General features: G+C 37.7%; 2 protein-coding genes across 4 annotated transcripts in view; one reads left to right on the top strand and one right to left on the bottom strand.

Annotated features, from left to right (window-relative positions):
- The window catches only part of ACOT12 (acyl-CoA thioesterase 12), a 55,162-nt gene extending 35,040 nt beyond the window's left edge, over nt 1-20,122 (top strand). The window contains exons 12-15 of the mRNA XM_068535596.1: nt 16,133-16,266; nt 18,012-18,140; nt 19,522-19,648; nt 19,912-20,122. Coding sequence (XP_068391697.1) covers nt 16,133-16,266; nt 18,012-18,140; nt 19,522-19,648; nt 19,912-20,061 — 540 coding nt within the window. The 3' untranslated portion in view covers nt 20,062-20,122. The remainder of the gene's footprint in view (nt 1-16,132; nt 16,267-18,011; nt 18,141-19,521; nt 19,649-19,911) is intronic.
- The window catches only part of ZCCHC9 (zinc finger CCHC-type containing 9), a 42,479-nt gene that overhangs the window by 4,755 nt on the left and 14,808 nt on the right, over nt 1-22,916 (bottom strand). The window contains exons 8-12 of one of the 3 annotated variants that reach the window (XR_011073082.1): nt 22,763-22,901; nt 19,921-20,006; nt 19,532-19,684; nt 15,141-15,354; nt 12,247-12,452 (exon numbers count right to left, since the gene is read on the bottom strand). The gene's annotated coding sequence lies outside the window, so the exon portion shown is untranslated. Of the gene's footprint in view, nt 1-12,246; nt 12,453-15,140; nt 15,355-19,531; nt 19,685-19,920; nt 20,007-21,362; nt 22,312-22,762; nt 22,902-22,916 lie in introns of those variants that run through there. The other 2 variants (XR_011073083.1, XR_011073084.1) reach the window with 2 other exon arrangements.

The following is a 22,916-nucleotide window of genomic DNA, read 5'->3' as shown; positions in this document are numbered from 1 at the left end:
GATATGGACTGCATAAGGACGTTCCCACACAAGGATACCCTTCAAGACCAGGATAAGTAACTGTTTCACCTAATTTCATAGAGACAGAGAAAGTTAAGCAAAATGAGAAAACAGAGGAATTTGTTTTAAATGAAAGAACAAAAAAACCTGACAAAACAACTAATGAAACAGAGATAAATAATTTACCAGATAAAGAGCTCAAAGCATTAGTAATAAGAAATGCTAACTGAACTAGGGAAAAGAATAGATGAACACAGTGAGAATTTTAACAAGGAACTAGAAAATATTAAGAAAAGAACAAGTCAGGGATAAATTAGGAGTTAGGGATTAACATATACACACTACTATATATAAAAGAGATAATCAACAAGGACCTACTGTATAGCACAGGGAACTCAGTATTCTGAAATAACCTGTATGGGAAAAGATTCTGTAAAAGAATGGATATATGTATATATATAACTGAATCACTTTACTGTATACCTGAAACTAACACAACATTGTAAATCAACTATACTCCAATTAAAAAAAAAAAAAGAAAAGAACCAGTCAGAGCTGAAGAATACAATAACGGAAATGAAAAACACACTAGAAGGATTTAAAAGCAGACTAGGTAATAAAGAACACATAAGTAACATGGAAGATAGAATAATGGAAATCACCCAATCAGAACAGCAAAAAGAAAAATAAATTAAAAAACATAAAACCAGTTTAAGGGACCTCTGGGACAACATCAAGCATACTAACATTCACATTATAGGGGTCCCAGAAGGAGAAGAGAGAAAGTGGTCAAAAATGTATTTGGAAAAGTTATGATTGAAAACTTCCCAAACCTGAAAGAGGAAACAGGTATTCCAGTACAGGAAGCACAGAGAGACCCAAACACGATGAACCCAGAGACCCACATCAAGACATATCATAATTAAAATGGGAAAAGTTAAAGAAAAAGAGAGAATTCTAAAGACAGCAAGAGAAAAAACAGAGACACATACAAGGAAACCCCCCACTCCCCAATAGGCTATCAGCTGATTTTTCTGCAGAAACTTTACAAGCAAGAAGGGAGTGGCATAATATATTTAAAGTGCTGAAAGGGAAAAACCTACAACCTAGGATACTCTACCCAGCAAGATTATCATCTAGAATTGAAGGAAAGATAAAGAGCTTCTCAGACAAGCAAAAAATAAAGGAGTTCATCAGTACTAAACCAACCCTAAAATAAATGTTAAAGAGTCTTCCCTAAGTGGAAAAGAAAAGGCTACAACAAGAAGTAAGAAGTCATAGGAAAGGAAAAACCCCACTAGTAAAGGCTGTGGATCAACCATTTAAATAAGCTAGTATAAATATTAAAAGACAAAAACTATAAATAAAATAAAATATAACTACAATAAACTGTTAAGGGATAAACATCAAAAACATAAAATATGAGGGAGGACAGGAAAAAATGTAGATCTTTTAGAATGTGTTTGAACTTAAAGGACTACCAGTTTGAAACAAGCAGATAGTTACATGACAACATATATGAACACCATGGTAACCCCAAATCAGAAACTTAAATAGATGCAAAAAAACAAAAAGAAACGAACTCAAGCATACTACTAAAGAAAATAATCAAACCACAAGGGAAGAAACAAACAAACAAAAAGAAATAAACAGAGAAGAACTACCCAAAAAACTGGAAAACAAGTAATAAGATGGCAATAATATCAATAATTACTTTAAACGTCAATGGGCTAAATGCTCCAATCAAAAGACACAGGGTGGTTGACTGGATAAAAAACAAGACCCTTCTATATGCTGCCTACAAGAGACGGACTTCAGAGCTAAACACACACACAGACCAAAAATGAGGGAATGGAAAAAGATTTTATACAAACAGAAACAGCAAGAAGGCAGGGGTAGCAATAATCATATCAGACAAAATAGACTTTAAAACAAAGTCTATAACAAAAGACAAAGAAGGGCATTATACAACGATAAAGGGGAGGAAGACAAGATAGTGGAGTAGAAGGACTTGAGCTCACCTCCTCTCATGAAAACACCAAAATAACAACTAACTGCTGAACAATCATCGACAAAAAAGACTGGAACCTACCAAAAAAAATATTCTACATCCAAAGACAAAGTAGCCACAATGAGACGGTAGTAGGGGTGCATTTGCAATACAATCAAATTCCATGCTCACCAGGTAGGCGACCCACAAACTGGAAAATAATTATATCACAGAGGTTCTGCCACAGGAGTGAGAGTTCTGAGCCCCATGTCAGGCTCCCCAGTCTGGGGGTCTGGCATCGGGAGGAGGAGCCCCCAGAGCATTTAGCTTTGAAGGCCAGAGGGCTTGACCTCAAGAACGCCACAGGACTGGGGGAAACAGAAACTCCACTCTTGAAGGGCACACACTAAGTCTCATGTGCACCGGGACATAGGGAAAAAGCAGTGACTTCATAGGAGCCTGGGCCAGACCTACCTGCTGGACTTCGAGGGACTCCTGGGGAGGCAGGAGGTGGCTGTGGCTTACTGTGGGGACAAAGACACTGGTGGCAGAGGTACCAGGAAATATTCATAGGAGTGAGTTCTCCTGGAGGACTACATTTTGACACCAAGACCTAGCCCCACCCAACAGCCTGTAGGCTGCCAAGTCTTCCTGAGCCCACAGCCACCTCTAAACACACCCCTTGACATGGCCCTGCCCACCAGAGGGACAAGACCCAGCTCCACCCACCACTGGGCAGGAACCAGTCCCTCCCACCAGAAAGCCTGCACAAACCTCTCAGACCAACCTCACCCACCAGGGGGAAGAAACCAGAAGCAAGAGGAGCTACAATCCTGAACCTGCGGAACAGAGACTGCAAACACAGAAAGTTAAACAAAATGAGATGGCAGAAGAATATGTTCCAGACAAAGGAACAAGATAAAAACTCCAGAAGAACAATTAAGTGAACTGGAGATAGGCAATCCACCTGAAAAAGAATTCAAAGTAATGATAGTAAAGATGATCCATGATCTCAGAAAAAGAATGGAGGCATAGACTGAGAAGATATAAGAAATGTTTAACAAAGAGCTAGAAGACATAAAGAACAAACAGACTTGAACAATACAATAACTGAAATGAAAAATACACTAGAAGGAATCAATAGCAGAATAAATAAGGCAGAAGAATGGATAAGTGAGCTGGAAGATAGAATGGTAGAAATCACTGCTGTGAATAAAGAATAAAAAATGAAAAGAAAGGAGGACAGTCTAATAGACTTCTGGGACAACATTAAATGCACCAACATTCGCATTATAGGGGTCCCAGAAGCAGAAGAGAGAGAGAAAGGGCCTAAGGAAATATTTGAAGAGATAATAGCTGAAAACTTCTCTAACAAGGGGAAGGAAACAGTCACCCAAGTCCAGGAAGCACAGAGAGTCCCATACAGGATAAACCCAAGGAGGAACATGCTGAGACACATTAATCAAATTGACAAAAACTAAAGGCAAAGAGAAAATATCAAAAGCAACAAATAACATACAAGACAATCCCCATAAGGTTATCAGCTATTTTTCAGCAGAAAGTCTGCAGGCCAGAAGGGAGTGGCACGATATATTTAAAGTGATGAAAGGGAAAAACCTACAACCAAGAATACTCTACCCTGCAAGGCTCTCCTTCAGATTCGACAGAGAAATCAAAAGCTTTACAGACAAGCAAAAGGTAAGAGAATTCAGCACCACCAAACCAGCTGCACAACAAAAGCTAAAGGAACTTCTCTAGACAGAAAAGAAAAGGCCACACCTAGAAAATTACAAATGGGAAAGCTCACCAGTAAAGGCAAACATACAGTAAAGGTAGGAAATCATCCACACACGCATATGCTATCAAAACTAGCAATCATGAGAAGAGGACAGTACAAATGCAGGATACTGGAAATGCATTTGAAATTAAGAGACCATGAACTTAAAACAATCTTGTATATATATAGACTGCTATATCAAAACCTCACAGTAACTGCAAACCAAAAATCTACAACAGATATACACACAAAAAAGAAAAAAGAATCCAAACACAACACTGAAGATAAGTCCTCAAATCACCAGAGAAGAAAACAAAAGAGGAAAGCAAGAAAAAAGACCTACAAAAACAAATCCAAAACAAGTAACAAAATGGCAATAAGAACATACATATTGGTAATTACCATAAATGTAAATGGATTAAATGCTCAAACCAAAAGACACAGACTGGCTGAATGCATACAAAAACAACACTGGTATATATGCTGTCTATAAGAGACCCACTTCAGATCTAGGGACACATACAGAATGAAAGTGAGGGGATGGAAAAAGGTATTCCATGCAAATGGAAATCAAAAGAAAGCTGGAATAGCAATACTCATATCAGACAAAATAGACTTTAAAATAAAGACTGTTACAAGACACAAAGAAGAACACTACATAATGATCAAGGGATCGATCCAAGAAGAAGATATAACAATTGTAAATATATATGCACCCAACATAGGAGCACCTCAACATGGCAAATGCTAACAGCCATAAAAGGAGAAATTGACAGTAACACAATAATGGTGAGGGAGTTTAACACCCCACTTTCATCAATGGACAGATCATCCAGACAAAAAAATCAATAAGGAAATACAGGCTTAAATGACACATTAGACCAGATGAACTTAACAGATATTTATAGAGCATTCTTTCCACAAAAAAAGAAAATGACAGGCCAATATCACTGATGAACACAGATGCAAAAATTCTCAATAAAACACTAGCAAACCAAATCCAACAATACATTAAAAGGATCATACACCATGATAAAGTGGGATTTATCCCAGGGATGCAAGGATTTTTCAATATCCACAAATCAATCAGTGTGATACACCACATCAACAAATTGAAGAATAAAAACCATATGATCATATCAATAGATGCGGAAAAAGCTTTTGACAAAATTCAACACGCATTTATGATAAAAACTCTCCAGAAAGTGGGCATAGAGGGAACCTACCTCAACATACTAAAGGCCATATATGACAAACCTACAGCTAACATCATACTCAACAGTGAAAAGCTGAAAGCATTTCCTCTCAAGACAGGGATGTCCACTCGTGCCACTTTTATTCAACATAGTTTTCGAAGTCCTAGCCATGGCAATCAGAGAAGAAAAAGAAATAAAAGGAATCCAAATTGGAAAAGAAGAAATATAACTGTCACTCTTTGCAGAAGACATGATACTATACATAGAAAATCCTAAAGATGCTACCAGAAAACTACTAGAGCTCATCAATGAATTTGGTAAAGTTGCAGGATAAAAAATTAATACACAGAAATCTGTTGCATTTCTCTACACGAACAACGAAAGATCAGGAAGATAAATTAAGGAAATAATCCCATTTATCATCACATCAAAAGGAATAAAATGCCTAGGAATAAACCTAGCTAAGGAGGCAAAAGACCTGTACTCTGAAATCTATAATATACTGATGAAAGAAATTGAAGATGACACAAACAGATAGAAAGATATACCATGTTCTTGGGTTGGAAGAATCAATATTGTCCAATGACTATACTACCCAAGGCAGCCTACAGATTCAATGCAATACCTATCAAATTACCAATGGCATTTTTTATGGAACTAGAACAAAAAAATCTTAAAATTTGTATGGAAACACAAAGACCCTGAATAGCCAAAGCAACCTTGAGAAAGAAAAATGGACCTGGAGGAATCAGGCTCCCTGACTTCAGACTATACTATAAAGCTACAGTAATCAAAACAGTAAGATACTGGCACAAAAACAGAAATATAGATCATTGGAACAGGATACAAAGCCCAGAAATAAACCCACGTGCCTATGGTCAATTAATCTATGACAAAGGAGGCAAGAATATATTGGGTTGGCCAAAAAGTTCGTTCAGGTTTTTCTGTAAGATGTTACAGAAAAACCCAAACGAACTTTTTGGCTAATCCAATACAATGGAGAAGAGACAGTCTCTTCAACAACTGTTCCTGGGAAACTGGACAGCTACATGTAAAAGAATGAAATTAGAACATTCTCTAACACCATGCACAAAAATAAACTCAAATGGATTAAAGACCTAAATGTAAGACCGGATACTATAAAACTCTTAGAGGAAAACATAGGCAGAACACTCTTTGACATAAATCGCAGCAATATCTTTTTAGATCTACCTCCTAGAGTAATGAAAAGAAAAAGAAAAAGAAAAAATGGGACCTAATTAAACTTAAAAGCTTTTGCACAGCAAAGGAAACCATAAACAAAATGAAAAGAAAATATACAGAATGAGAGAAAACATTTGCAAATGATGAGACCGACAAGGGATTAATCTACAAAATATACAAACAGCTCATGCAGTTCAATATCAAAAAAAAAACCAAACAACCCAATCAAAAAATGGGCAGAAAACCTAAACAGACATTTCTCTAGAAAAGACATACAAATGGCCAAAAATAACATGAAAAGATTCTCAACATTGCTAATTATTAGAGAAATGCAAATCAAAAAAACAATGAGGTATCACCTCACACCAGTCAGAATGTCCATCATCAAAAAGTCTACAAACAATAAATGCTGGAGAGGGTGTGGACAAAAGGGAACCCTGCTACACTGTTGGTGGGAATGTAAACTGGTACAGCCACTATGGAGAACAGTATAGAGGTTCCTTAAAAAACTAAAAATCGAGCTACCATATGACCCAGCAATCCCTCTCCTGGGCAGGTATCTGGCAAAAACCATACTTCAAAAAGATACATGCACCCCAACGTTTGCTGCAGCACTATTTACAGTAGCCAAGACATGGAAGCAACCTAAATGTCCATCAACAGAGGAATGGATAAAGAAGATGTGGTACATATGTACAATGGAATATTACTCAGCTGTAAAAAAGAACGAAATAATGCCATTTGCAGCAACATGGATGGACCTAGATATTGTCATACTGAGTGAAGTAAGTCAGAAAGAGAAAGACAAATACCATATGATATCACTTATATATATAAAAAAATGATACAAATGAACTTATTTACAAACAGATACAGACTCAGAGACTTAGAAAACAAACTTATGGTTACCAGGGGATAAGCGGGGGAGGGATAAATTGGGAGATTGGGATTGACATATACACACTACTATATATAAAATAGATAGCTAATAAGGACCTACTGTATAGCATAGGGAACTCTACTCAATACTCCATAATAACCTATATGGGAAACGAATCTGAAAAAGAATAGATATATGTGTGTGTATATATATATATATATGTATGTATAACTGTATCACTTTGCTGTAAAGCTGAAACTAACACAACATTGTAAATCAACTATACTCCAATATAAAATAAAAATTTTTTAAGTGATAAAAGGATAAATACAAGAGGATATTACACACATTAACATATGCACCCAATACTGAAGCACCTAAATATATAAAGCAAATACTAACAGACATAAAAGGAGAAATAGACATTAAAACAATAATAGAAGGGGACTTTAACACCACACTTACATCAATGGACAGAACATCCAGACAGAAAATCAATAAGGGAATGGTGCTCTTAAACGATACAATAGACCACTTGGACTTAATAGAAATCTAGAGGACACTCCACCCCAAAACAGCAGAATACACATTCTTTTCAAGTGCACATGGAACATTCTTCAGGATAGATCACATGCTAGGCCACAAAACAAGTCTCAACAAATTTAAAAGGCTAAAAATCATATCAAGCATTTTTTTCAGACCATGACACCATGAAACTAGAAATCAATTACAGGAAGAGAAAAGGAAAAACACAAACACGTGGAGACTAAACAACATGTTACTAACAAACCAAGGGTCAATGAAGAAATCCAAGAGAAAATCAGAAAATACCTCAAGACAAATGAAAATGTAAACACAACCTTCCAAAATCTGTGGGATGCAGCAAAAGCAGTTCTACAAGAGTAGTTCATAGTGATACAAGCTTACCTCAAGAAAAATCTCAAATAAACAACCTATCCTACCATCTGAAGGATTTAGAAAAAGAAGAACAAAGCTTGAAGTCAGCAGAAAGAAGGAAATAATAAAGAAGGAAAATAAATAAATAATAATAAAGAAAATAAAATACAGAGTAAAAAAACAATAGAAAATATCAATGAAACCAAGAGCTGGTTTTTTGAAAAGATAAACAAAATTGATAAGCCTTTAGCCAGGCTCATCAAGGAAAAAAGAGGGAGGACTCAAATAAACAAAATAAGAAATTAAAGAGAAGAAGGGACTTCCCTGGTGGAGCAGTGGATAAGACTCTGTGCTCCCAATGCAGGGGGCCCAGGTTCGATCCCTGGTCTGGGAACTTGATCCCCCATGCATGCCGCAACTAAGAGTTTGCATGCCACAACAAAGGAGCCCACGTGCCACAACTAAGACCAGGCACAACCAAATAAATAAATAAATATTTTTAAAAACAAGAAATTAAAGAGGAGAAATTACAACAGATATCACAGAGACACAAAAAAAAATCATAAGAAAATACCATGGACAGTTATATGCCAACAAATTGGACAGCCTAGAAGAAATGCATAAATTTGTAGAAACACACAATCATCCAAGACTGAATCAGGAAGAAATAGACATTCTGAACAAACAGTGAAATTGAATTAGTAGTCAAAAAAATTCCAGCAAACAAAAGTCCAGGACTGGACTGCTTCACAGGGTAATTCTACAAAACATATAATGAAGAGATAATACCTAGCATTCTCAAACTTTCCAAAAAATTGAAGAGGAGGGAACACTCCCAAATTCATTCTATGAGGCCACCATTACCCTGATACCAAAACCAGAGAAAGACACTACAAAAAAGAAAATTACAGGCCAATATTTCTGATCAATATAGATGCAAAAATCCTCAACAAAATATTAGCAAGCTGAATCCAACAATATATAAAAAGGCTCATACACCATGATCAAGTGGGATTTATTCCAGGGATGCAAGAATGGTTTAGTATTTGCAAATCAGTCAATGTGATATACCACATTAACAAAAGGAAGGATAAAAATTATATGATTATCTCAATAAATGCAGAAAAAGCATTTGACAAAATTCAACATCCATTCATGATGATAACTCTCATCCAAATTGGCATAGAGGGAACATATCTCAATATAGTAAAGACCATATATGATAAAATCACAGCTAATATCATACTCAATAGTGAAAAGCTGAATGCTTTTCCTCTAAAATCAGGAATAAGATACCCTTTCTATTTAACATAGTATTGGAAGTTCTAGCCACAGAAATCAGACAAGAAAAAGAAATAAAAGACATCCAAATTGGAGGGGAAGAAGTAAAAGTGTCACTATTTTCAGACAACATGATACTATATAAAGAAAACCCTAATAAAGTCTCCAACAGAAAAACTATTAGAACTAATAAATGAATTCAGGAAAAGTTGCAGGATACAAGACTAATATACAGAAATCTGTTGCTTTTCTGTACATTAATAATGAACTATCAGAAAGAAAAAACAAGAAAACAATCCATTAAACTCACATAAACAAGAATAAAATACCTAGGAATAAACTTAACCAAGCAGGTGAAAAATACATTCTCTGAAAACTATAAAACACTGATGAAGGAAATTGAAAATGACAGAAAGAAATGGAAAGATATTCCATGTTCATGGATTGGAAGAATTAACATTGTTAAAATGACCATACTACCAAAGCAATCTATAGATTTAATACAAACTCTACCAAAATACTCATGACATTTTTCACAGAACTAGAACAAACAATCCTAAAATGTATATGGAACCACAAAAGACCCCAAATAGCCAAATCAATCTTGAGAAAAAAAGAGCAAAGCTGGAGGTATCACACGCCCTGGCTTCAGAGTATATTACAAAGCTACAGTAATAAAAACAGTATGGTACTGGCAAAAAAACAGACACATACAACAATGAGACAAAATAGAGAGCCCCCAAATAAACCCACGTACTTATGGTCAATTAATTTATGACAAGAAAGCAAGAATACACAATTGGGAAAGTCTCTTCAATAAGTGATGCTGGGAAAACTGGACAGCTACATGTAAAAGAATGAGATTAGAACATTTTCTCACACCATATACAAAAATAAACTCAAAATAGATTAAAGACTTAAGACTGGAAACCATAAAAATCTCTGTTTCTTCTAGCAGAAAACAGAGATGAAAAACTCTTTGACATAAATCATAGCAATATTTTTTTGGATCTGTCTCCTAAGGCAGAGGAAACAGAAGCAAAAAAAAAAAAAGAAAAAAAAATCCAAATGGGACCTAACTAAATTTAAAAGCTTTTGCACAGCAAGGAAAACCATCAACAAAATGAAGAAACAACCTGCTGAATGGAAGAAAATATTTGCAAATGACATGACCAATAAGGGGTCATATAAACAGCTCATACAACTCATACATATAAACAGCTCATGCAACTCAATATCAAAAAAAAAACAACCCGATTAAAAAATGGGCAGAAGACCTGAATAGATATTTTTCCAAAGACATACAGATGGCTAACAGGCACATGAAAAGATGCTCAACAGTCCTAATCATCAGAGAAATACAAATCAAAACCACAATGAGTTATCACCTTACACCTGTCAGAATGGCTATCATCAAAAAGACCACAAATAACAAATATTGGTGAAGAAGTGGAGAAAAGGGAACCCTAGTACACTGTTTGTGGGAATGTAGACTGGTACAGCCACTTGGAAAACAGTATGGAGGTACCTCAAAAAACTAAAAATAGAACAACCATATGATCCAGCAATTCTACTACTGGGTATATATCTAATGTATAAATATAGATATGTACATATATATAGATTCATACACAGTCACATATATATTCATATATATAGGAGTATAAGCTATAAAAATATTAAATCACTATGTTATACACCTGAAACTAATAGAATATTGTAAATAAACTGTATGTATTTCAATTTTTTTTTTTTTTTTTTTGCTGTGTTGGGTCTTTGTTTCTGTGCAAGGGCTTTCTCTAGTTGCGGTGAGCGGGGGCCACTCTTCATAGCGGTGCGTGGGCCTCTCACTATCGCGGCCTCTCTTGTTGCGGAGCACAGGCTCCAGATGCGCAGGCTCAGTAGTTGTGGCTCACGGGCCCAGTTGCTCCACAGCATGTGGGATCTTCCCAGACCAGGGCTTGAACCCGTGTCCCCTGCATTGGCAGGCAGACTCTCAACCACTGCGCCACCAGGGAAGCCCCAAGTATTTCAATTTTTTAAAAGGTAAAAAAATCTTTGGGGGAAATTTAAGAGTCAAGTATCTTTCCAGCCCTGTCTCTACTCCTCCACACTGGCTGATCTAGGGTCCTTCAAATCGCCCTACACATTCCTACCTCTGAGCTTAGTTCTCATGTTCCACCTCTCTCTCCTCCTCCTCTCTATCTACCCCAGTCCTACCTGGTCTTCATGACCCAGGACAAACGCTTTTCCATAAAGCCAATCACCCCTGACTGAAGGAACTTATCCCTCTAGGAACTCCTTTAACAATTACTTCTTTATGATTAACTTGTCAATTAATTATGCATTATCTCATGACATTTCTCCCACAGCTACGTTGAGTTAGTATTTGTCCTACATAGTAATTTAACTTTTTACACATGGTCTTTTTCCCTAACTAGATTATAAACATCTTAAGAAAGAAGCCTTGTCTTGACATCTTTCTTCTCAGCACCTTTTACAATGTTTTGCATGTCATCAAATTTAAATTAATGTATATCATTTGGATTTTAATTTTATCTAATTTCAAAGGTATATCAGGAGACCCTTTGAGGCTGACGTCCACACTAAACAGATTATAAGCTCTTTAAGGACCATTTTGTTCAGGACTATAGTCCCAGAACACAGCACCGCCTAGCATTCAGGAGATGCTCAAGAATGCTGACATTTTGTCTATGCTCACATTTCAGTGTGTACTGTTTTTCATCATCAATGAAACAGTAGCCTCTAAAATATGATTACCATATGTTCTGGTTTTCCTGGGACAGTCCTGGTTTTCCCATCATAATTATTAACAGTGCCTAAGTGTTCCACTTTGGATATTAAGTTATATGGTCACTTACCCTGAAATCAAAGCAAATTCAGATACTTCATTTATTGTTTTCAGCTCTGACTTTGACCTTCTCTGCGTGTTTTGGCTTTGGTTGTTTGCTTTTATTATGTCTTGGTGCTCACTTCTGAATCCTTTCAGGGTCTTCCTTACCTTCTTTGGATCCAGTTAGGTTTCCATCTGTGTTTGGTTCAGTGATGCAGAAATACAGGTTTAACATAACTAACTTACTTGCTTCTCTTTATCCCTCATAAAAGCTGCTTCAAGACTGTTTTCTTTTACTAATATGAAATCTGTTTCTTGCATCATTGCTGGCATCCAAGCATTCATGAGCAGCGTAGCAAAGGACAAACTCATGTCTGGAATGAAGGACGAGAACATATTTAGTGAAGTCATTAAAATTTCAATTCTTAAAGAGTTTGGTGCCAGAAACCAATCTAAACAAATAAACGTATATTTGCTAGTGTCTAAGGAGAGCCATCAATAATTAATTCTTAAGTTTTGTACAGATACTTATTAGAGAACACTGTATAATTAAACATTCTTATGTTATCTCTGTTGAATTTGAAGCACTCCTTTACTTTTTAGATTGTATTTATAATAAAAATCTAAATTTTTCTTTCTGAGTTATCCCCCTCTTCTCTCCCACTTTTTAAAGCTTTTATGTGGTTTTCTTAATCACCTTCACCATTATATGCTTTTAATTTAAAAATACAGCTCACATTTTTTTCTGTCACCTTTTAGCTGAATAAATTCTTACCACAAAACAGTCTGTTAAGAATTATACTTATTTCGGGTTATAAAAATCTATACTTATTTTGATATAAATTTTGATAGATGGCAAAATTCTAAAATTTCTAGCATTTGTAATGAAATCGGGCAGTACTTACTGTTTTAACCCATGTTTCATTTTCAATGTATAGTGTTGCAATTAATAACACCAGTAATACAAGGAGCAAAAGATGAGCCCCCATCTTAAAGGAGCTTATAGTCTATTTTGAAAGCATCACATATATACATATCATAGCTGAAGGATAATTTTAAGGTAGTTTATAAACAAGTGAGAGATTGTAGTATTTAAACCACAAAGGTCAGCTCTTAGGCAGTTCAAAGTCAGGGAAGACAGTTGTTTAGAGACAGCTTTGGAGAGGAGTTGATCCTTTCCTCCTTGAAGATAGTGTAAGGGTAAGTTGCTGGAGGGGTAAAGAGTGCTTTCTAGGCAGTGAGTAGCTTTGAGCCAAACCTTCCTGGTTGGAACTGGCATGGGTAAGAGATTGGCCTGACAGGAGTAGCTTTTTATTTAGGGAGTAGCTGAGAGTGTACTGGAAGCCAGAATGGCAAGGCTCATGTGAAAACCTTCACACAGTACAAAACCCACAGGAAACAGACCAAAGAAGAGCTATTCTCATTGAAGCTGGGGAGGGGCTGGTCCCAGAGCTCCACCTGATCATGTCTCCTCCCCTTAGCCCGGGGGGTAACCTACCTCCAAGGATGCTACCCCTCTCCCCATGACTCTGTAACAACCAGTTTTGTTCTCCTTTCCGCAATATAGTCTCAATAACATGTTTGTCAACAGATAGTATAAAATTCTAAAACTTTGAGTTATGTCCTCTTGCGCTATTTGTATAAGATCCAAACCCATTAAACAGAATCTTATTAGAATGAAAAAATATATCATTAGTAAAATGTTAACAAGCACCAGCAGATTTTGAGCCTACTATAAACTTCATTTCATAGACTAAAATTCTCCAGGCACCAAATGATAACACATTTGAGATGATAAATGGAATTTAACCTGTATTCTTCTAAGCATGAAAGGGAACTCGTTTTCTTGGAGAATTTTTGCACTAAGCAAAAGTTGGCTTTCCTAAAATAGTAGGGTTTAAAGAGAACCAACATCAACCGCTGCCTTTCCTTGTCTGCTTTGTCTGCATCAATGTCATTAACTCTGATTGTCTGCTACTTTTAACTTTGGGGAAAGGATCAAAATATCATCCACTCATCCAATACTGTACTTGGCACTGGATAAGTCAAGTGAGCTTTATAAGGGCAGAATTTAAAGATGGCTACTTAGCGTGAAGTTTGTTTTGGCTCCAGGATAGGAAGTAGCAGCATGTATCTGCAACCTGGGGAGCAGCCTCCTGGAAAAGTGCTGTGATAGTTTCCTAGGGCTGCCATAAGAGTACCACAAACTGGGTGCCTTGCAGTTTTGGAAGCTGGAAGTCTGAGATCAAGGTGTTGGCAGTGTTGCTTCCTTCTGAGGGAGTGAGCGAGAATCTATTCCAGGTCTTTCCCCTAACTTCTGGTGCTTTGCTGGCAATCTTTGGCATTCCTTGGATTGTAGATGCACCACCTGACCTCTGCCTTCACCTTCATATGGGGTTCTCCCAGTGTGTGTGTGCGTGTGTGTGTATGTTTACGTGTCCACATTGCCCCTTTTTATAAGGACACCAGTCATATTGGGTTAGGGGCCCATTCTACTGCAGTATAACCTCATCTTAACATATTACACCTGCAATGACCCTATTTCCAAATAAGGTCACATTCTGAGCTACTGGGGGTTAGGACTTTAATATATGAATTGGGGGAGGGGGGGACACAATTCAACCCTTAAAAAATGCTCAGTCCAGTGTTACATCCCACTCCACCCTGGTTCCACCAAGGTTGACCATGGTTGCCTCATGGCCAGAATCTGACTGAGGTGGTGGGATTCACTCTCGCCCCCTGCCCTTGCCTCCTCTGAGACTGCAGAGCCTCAACAGGCTGGCTAAGAGCCACATGGACACCAGGCTTTGATAAGGTGACTTCCCTCTGGATTTACACCAATGAATCTGCTTCAACTTCTGCTGTACGGGGGGCAAAGGTGGGCATGTCTATGCTGGGGTGAGTCTCACCACCAACTACAGCTGCATTCATGGTTTTCTTTCTCTTTGGTAAGTGCCCACAGCCTACATCATGTCCTCCTTTGCAGGCTCAATTTAAAGACAGGCTTGGCACTGAGGTCAATTAGAGAGGTAAAATAGCATAAGCAAATAGTCACTTCTTACCTTTCTAAGCTGCTTTTAGTCAGTTTCTCATTTCTTCATTCTCTTCCTAAAGATATTTATGTTTAAATAAAGGTTTTCTCCCTCACAGCCTGATTTTTCCATCTGCTTGATTCCTGCAGTGAAGTCTTAACCCTATGTTTGTTTGTCTTCTCACAGCTTGTTGCCATGGGAATGATTATAAGATGGCAAATTTCAACACTGTCTTCAAAGCACCCTGAAAGAGATGGAGAAAATGGGCAGGATAGAAATGTGCTCTTAGCTGAACACATATCTCTGATTACTGGCCAAAGCACAGTAGAAAGAAAGTTCAGAGTAACAAGGGATACATTAATGCTTAAGTATACATCAAATGGATCCCCATGACAAGCCTCCTCTTATCTAAGGAATAATAAGCACTAGAAACCCAGGAATTGGCCACCTTGAAAGATGAGCTCTTGTGATTCACAAATGAAAGAATGCTTTGTGCTGAAGAAACGCTTCAGCGGTCCTGCTGAGAGGCTGAGTTGGTTCTAGAGGTGTTGACTTACTTCCTGGGTTCCCTCAGCCCACATGAAGGCATGCCTGACATCCTGAGAAAGTATGTTAGGCTGTAGCCTTGGCTCCAAGGTCTTAGGGGGAAATGAAGCACTGACTTGCCCAGCAGTCTGGTTATAATTTCTGCTTTTCCTGGATAGAGGCAGGGAAATACCACAAAGAGATAAAGAAAGAGAGGCTTATGTTCTTAATTTTTCATCAGAAAAACTATTGCACAATAATAACCCACCCTCAAGTCACATATTGTTTAGATGACACAGGGGCATAGCATCCTGGTCTGAGCTCTAGACATCCAAGTATTTAAAGTGAACTTGCCATCATTTGGCTTCATTATTATCGAGGTACCAAGATGCGTTAGCTAGTGCAATCAGCCTATGACTACATATATATGCTTGTGGTTTTTAATATAAAAACACCTATTTTTCTTTTGTAATTTTTTTCTTGTTATTTTCTTTTAGATAAAAATATATACTCTGGAAGAGCACAATATTTTATCTGTTTGTGTTGAAAAGCATGTGGAAAGACCAGCACACTTGGCTTATCATCTCTTGTCTGACTTTACCAAGCGACCTTTGTGGGACCCCCATTATATGTAAGAATAAATTTTAAATATTTTCTTATTCAACCCTGACATCATGTAAAAGATGACCTCTACATTGCAGTCTATCTCCATTGCCCAATGTATGACCTATTGTTTTATTAAACAGTATTTGCTAAAGCTTGCTCTGCATGGAAAACTGCATCAGGTGCTACTGAGAGACACAAAAATTATTATAATCATCTATTTTTCATCTATATTGAGTTGACATGCTTTACCCACAACTATTGTACTCCTATCAATAACTCTTCAAAGGTGATATTATTCCTATTAACAAGAGAGAGATCCCAACATTACACAGGCAGTAAAGCAATGGAACCTGAATTGGAACCCAGGTCTGTCAGGCTCTGAATTCCACACTCTTGTACTTTAATACACAGTCTCATTGCTCTTGAGGAAGTGATTATCAAATAGTCCCTCCAACTTCCCACTCTTGATCTTTATTTGGCAGTCCCCTCTTTTTCTGTGAAGCAGCACTCCCTGGTGAGAAGCTGGGAGAAGCAGCTGTGTGAGTACACTCCTTCCTGCTCTCCATGCCTGATCAGGGCCCACTCCTGTCAGCCTACATCTCTTCTGTTACTCCTTGTCTCCCACATCCCTAATCCAATCTTCTCCACTCTCCCTCCTTTCCTGGAATGCAGAGCTGGGCATCTTGTCAACTGCACTGTCAGGGTAACACCCCCTTCTCCAAGGAGTCCAAGCTCCTGGGCTGCAGGGCTCAGGCTTCATGGACATCTTGCTTGAAGGAAAGGATTGGTAAGATTATACCTATTATATTCAGCATTACCATTTACTTCCTAATTTGGACGAAGTAGAGTTTCACCTTTTAAATGTCCAAACCTCACTGTGATTAACAGCATGTAACAGACAATTTAACACCACTAAAGTGAAACATCTCTGGGCTCATGTGTTACACTTGCATAGATGCCAGAATGATACATCCTGGTTAATGTTACCATAATAAACATTCGGAGAGAAAAGGAAACACTTGACGATTTTCTTGCGTTGATCTTTGTAGATACTCTGTTAAGTACAAAGATTTTAGCAAGAATGATGCCTAAACTTGCTGCTCTTTTCAAATGTTTCTCCCACTATTTTCTATATCACCTGACATTCTAGCCTAATTGAACTTGAATGAAGGAATGAATGAATTCTAATTCCACTTACTTTTTTTTTGCATCTATCATGATTCAGGTACTGTGCCAGGTGTTTTCATTTGATCCTCACAATAACCCCATAGGTACTATTATCTACATTTTATAGATGGAAAAAAAGTGACTTGCCTAACATAACATAGCTACTAAGTGGCAATCTGAGACTCAAAGGCAAGTTGCTTGATTCCAGGCTTAGTGCTCTTTCCCAATATACGATATTCCTTTACCTCAGAGTCATTGGATTGTCCATATAATTCACTAGTCTTCAAAATATTATTACTTGATCCTAGAGAAAAATAATTTTGCGGAAAAAAGAAAAGCGCCTTTCTCTGCAGTGTTGAAGGCAGTGACCTTAGAGTCAGATGGCCAGCATTCTTTTCATCACATGCAGAATTATTCCTTCTGGCCAAACAACTCTAAAAACGGACTTTAAGAAATGATGCTGGCTTTGGGGGGATGGTTATGCGAGCAGAAGGGTGAATATGGACACCAATAATGAAGTTATGCAAACAAACAAAAGAAAGGAATGCCTTATTCTACCAGGTAGAAAAATGTAGACTTTCTGTCACTGTTCTATTTACATAGGTCCTGTGAAGTCATAGACTGGGTAAGTGAAGATGATCAGATATATTATATCACTTGTCCTGTGGTGAATGATGACAAACCCAAAGACTTGGTAGTACTTGTTTCACGGAGAAGGCCTCTCAAAGATGGGTGAGCATATGTTATTCAAGTGTTATAGCAATGTCTTACAGTATAGAGTGGAAAGAAAAAGTTGATATGAAAATAAGGAAGTCAATGGAATAAGCATTTCTGGTCTTGAATGATGTTCATGTGAATTTTTTCTAGATGAGGCTTTAGTTATCATTAAAAAACAAACAAACAAAGAACCAGAAAGAAACAATTATCTATTAAGTGCCAGCCATGTGCAAAGCATCTGTAAGACTCGTAGAGCAGTTCTCTTCCCTTTTGCTCTATGCAGATGTAAAACGGATATTTAGCAAACCTTCAAAATATCCGTTATTGTAAAAATGCAATGAAAGCCAAATAAAACACCAGGAATTGGTTTTGGTTCAGAATTTACAGACTCAACTGTGCTAGACACCCAAAATGGCTGGCTGTCAATTAGAGTGTCTGTTCATGGCTTCTCCATGGGCACTGGACTTCTCAGAGAATAGTGTCTAGGTTCCAAGGGGAAGGGTCCCAAGAGCAGGTGTGCAAAGGGACAAGAAGTAGAAGCTGCCAGGGCAGTTATGGTCTCCCCCTGGAACTAGCCAGCATTATTTCTGATGTCAAAGCTGGCCTATAGAAATAATCCCTCCCGTGTGGGATTAATGCACATGGATGTTCAGTGTAGTATCATTTACTATGGCAAAAGATATTAGAAATAAACTGAAGCTCCATCTTATTAATTATGGTAGAACCATACTACAGAGTACTATACCAGCATTAAAAAGGATGAAGTAGTCACAGAGGCACTGATACAGAAACACCTCCAAAGTTTTACCATTAGGTGAAAAATCAAATTATAGACCAATATTTGTAAAATGATTATATTTATGTAAAAATCTACATATGTCCATTTGCTTACATAAATGTTATATATTTATAAAAAGATCTGGAGGATCACAATATAACGTGGGCATCTCTAGGATAAGTATGTATTGTGCTTATGGTGGACTGAAGGATGACTTCTGTTTTCTAATGTATAGGGTTCTCTATTGTTTGAAGGTTCTTTAAAACAATGGTATTATTTTTTCATTAAAAAAAGAAGAGACTGAAATTACAACCCATTAGGGCACCAAAAAAAAAAAAAAAAAAAAACCAGTTTGGAGGTTGACTGCAGCTTTGCAGAGTTATACAAAGTATATGTAATTCTTAGGCAGAAAACACCTATGGCCCTTATTATTATTTGCTATACTTGAATGTATCCATAGAGAATGTTTTCCTATGTATACCACTCATCTAAAAGATCTGGGTGTCTATAGTTTTACTTCTACTATATAAACAAGTTGCATTAACTGTAGGAATTTATTTTCTAACAACTATTCTTTGTTTCTCTCAAGAACTTTGAAAATGTCCTTTTATCTTTCAGTCACACTTACACGGTGGCAGTGAGGTCGGTTATTCTGCCATCAGTCCCACCTTCTCCACAGTACGTCAGAAGTGAAATCATAAGTGCCGGATTTCTCATCCGTGCTATTGACAGCAGTTCATGTACCGTAAGTTTGATGAAACATCTGCAGATTAATTTGTTCCTACAGATACAGAGGAATCTTTTACCTGGATTTACTAATTAACTGTAATTCTGCAATGTGTGTCCACCCACACCCACCAGGGAATCCTAAGGTCATCCTTTCAGATCCATTCCCAAAAGATTAGGGTCATAGCCTCCCCTACACCAACAAGATTGAGATCCCTGCTTGAAAAAGCTCTAAGTCAATAAGAAATTAAAATATTGTTTTGCTTTGTTTTTTTGAAACAGGTATCTTACTTTAACCAGATTTCTGCTAGCATCCTTCCTTACTTTGCTGGAAATCTTGGTGGCTGGTCAAAATCCATTGAAGACACAGCAGCCTCCTGTATACAATTCATAGAGAACACTACTGATGATGGGTTGATAAGCATATTTTAAATGATAAACTTTAAATTATCTGTCATTTTATTTTCCACTTTCAATTTCAAGCACCCTTAGCTCTGACGCTTGACAAGCTACTGGGCCACAAATAATTTAATATCAGTCTAAGCAAAATGCAGTTATGAAGAGGTTAAAAAACAAAATGCATCCCAAGTCCAATACCAGTGATTTGGGTTAACATTAAAAGAGCTTTAAAACTCTGTTTTAGATCACCCGTGGCTTTGCTCCCTTCCAGGGGCACAGGCAATGGAAAATTTCCCACATGCAATATATTGTGTGTTCTGTAAAATGGTGGAAGTTAGGTTAAAATAATCAAAACATTTTTAGGCTACATGTTCTGTTTGAAAGTTTACAAAATTTTATAAAATCAGAAATGATAAGTTGGCTAGTTGATTAATAGTATGGGGTTGTTCCATGTACAGCAGGTATCTGTATGTCAGGAGCATCTGACTAGATGTATTACATGTTTTAGAGCTTTAAATTAGGAAGACATTAAAACATAATGGAATCCAATCAATTTTAGTAATAGGAACTACTTTCCTAGTGTCATTTAACATATATCAAGTTAGCTGACCGATTTAGTATCTATTGCTCTATCTACACTCACAAAGTACCTGCAAAATGTGATACTGTAGAGAAAGCATTAACTGAGCTCTACTTTCATAATCATTACATTAGAACTTTATTCCCTAGACTTTTTTTAAAAATTTATTTATTTTATTTTTGGCTGTGTTGGGTTTGTTGCTGCGCATGGGATTTCTCTAGTTGTGGCGAGCAGGCGCTACTCTTCATTGCGGTACACAGGCATCTCATTGTGGTGGCTTATCTTGTTGTGGAGCACGGGCTCTAGGTGCGCAGGCTTCAGTAGTTGTGGTGCATGGGCTTAGTTGCTCCGTGGCACGTGGGATCTTCCCGGACCAGGGATCAAACCCACGTCCCCTGCATTGGCAGGTGGATTCTTAACCACTGCACCACCAAGGAAGTCCCCCTAGGCTTTAACATTTATCATTTTACTCTGTCTGTGATTTGTCTTAACTCATAAGACAAACCAGCATACATCAAGTTAGCCTCCTCTACAGGACAACTTCTAAAAGTTACAGGACTTCTCCGTTAAGAGTTTAAAGCACTTAAGAGATTAGTTACATCCTGCTTTAGTTTGTCAAATCTTTACTTCTGTCCAAATCTGGTTGTAATTATTTTTATTAATCTGTGCCAGCAGGTTTTCATTTATACGAACTTTGGACTGTGCCCCAATTTTATGAATTAACATTTATATACAATAAGAAGAGTGGATATGTAGATTAAAAAATGCTTATACATTACATTCCAAAAGTAGAAAGATCTTTGAGAATATTTTTAGATTTTAAAAAGGTGAGAAAAATGAGCAGTAAAGAGGGTTACAGTACACTAGAGTTTTGTATGCTAAAATTTCAGCCCTCTCCTACAATTGAAACACTTCTAACTTCTGTCTCTCCTACACCTCTGAATTTATTTATCTTTTTTGGAAACTTTTTCCTGAACAGTAACAGAAACATTGTGAGGTTGAAGGAATAGAGTAACTTTGGCTGGATCACTTTTAGACATAAAGATGTTGCCCACTCTAACTTATAACACAGGCATAGTCAAGCACTGTCCAATATGGTAGGCACTAGCCACATGTGACCATTTAAATTAATCAAACTTAAATAAAATTTAAACATCAGCCACACTAGCCCCACTTCAATATTATCAGTCACATGTGGTCATCATGGCCTAATCTGAAGTGCTCACTGTCAGACTACTGGACTAAAGAGACTTTTAAAGGGCATGACACCGGAAAAGATAGCAATGAATTCAGGCTCTACATAGGTCATCTCAAAAAGTTTAAAATCTATTGCCTCAAACCATGACACAACTGACTAGGGCATTCCTATTGCAAAATTCAACAACAGCCCTTAGGTTTACATTTCCCTTTTTTTTTCTTTTTTTATAAATTTATTTATTTTATTTATTTTTGGCTGCGTTGGGTCTTCGTTGCTACACGCGGGCTTTTCTCTAGTTGCGGAGAGCAGGGGCTACTCTTCGTTGCGGTGCGCAGGCTTCTAATTGCAGTGGCTTCTCTTGTTGCGGAGCACAGGCTCTAGGCGCAGGGACTTCAGTGGTTGTGGCTCGCGGGCTCTAGAGCGCAGGCTCAGTAGTTGTGGTGCACGACTCTGTTGTTCCACAGCATGTGGCATCTTCCCGGACCAGGGATCGAACCCGTGTCCCCTGCATTGGCAGGCGGATTCTTAACCACTGCGCCACCAGGGAAGCCCTACATTTCCTTTTTTAATGGAAATGTATTTGATTGCTCTTTCACTCATTCAATAAATATTTATTAAGAACCTACTTTGTGTTAGACACTTTTAGGCATTGTGGGTTCAGCAAGGAACAGAAGCATACTGATAACATCATAATAAAATATTGATAAATAAATAGAATATTTAGGAGATAAGTGTTAAATGGAAAAATAAAGCAGGGTGAAGGATGTGAGTGCTGGGGAGGTGTTGGAGGTGGTTGTTCATATTTTGAATAGGGTGGTCACTTGCCAGAAGCAGCAGGAAAATGCTTCTGCTGCTTCTGGGCCCCACTCCCCAGGGCTGGGAGGCCAGCGCTATGGCTCAGTGCAGAGCCCGGGGTCCCTCAGCCCCGCTGACTTTGCAGACGCCCCCGTCCTTACCTCTGCCACCCACACTCCAGCTGGGCCAGGGCTGGAGGGGCCTTGTGAGGAGTTCCAGGAGTTGCCCTCGTGCCTGGGAATGCAGGCATGTGGACCAGGGGTCAGAAGTGTGAAGCTTCACATCTACTCCTTAAGGCCACTGCAAGTTAAGGAC

This window comes from Eschrichtius robustus, chromosome 2 (genome assembly GCF_028021215.1).
Source record: "Eschrichtius robustus isolate mEscRob2 chromosome 2, mEscRob2.pri, whole genome shotgun sequence".
Classification (NCBI taxonomy): domain Eukaryota; kingdom Metazoa; phylum Chordata; class Mammalia; order Artiodactyla; family Eschrichtiidae; genus Eschrichtius; species Eschrichtius robustus.
Note: the sequence above shows the minus strand (reverse complement) of the source record. Positions and strands in the feature narration are given on the sequence as shown.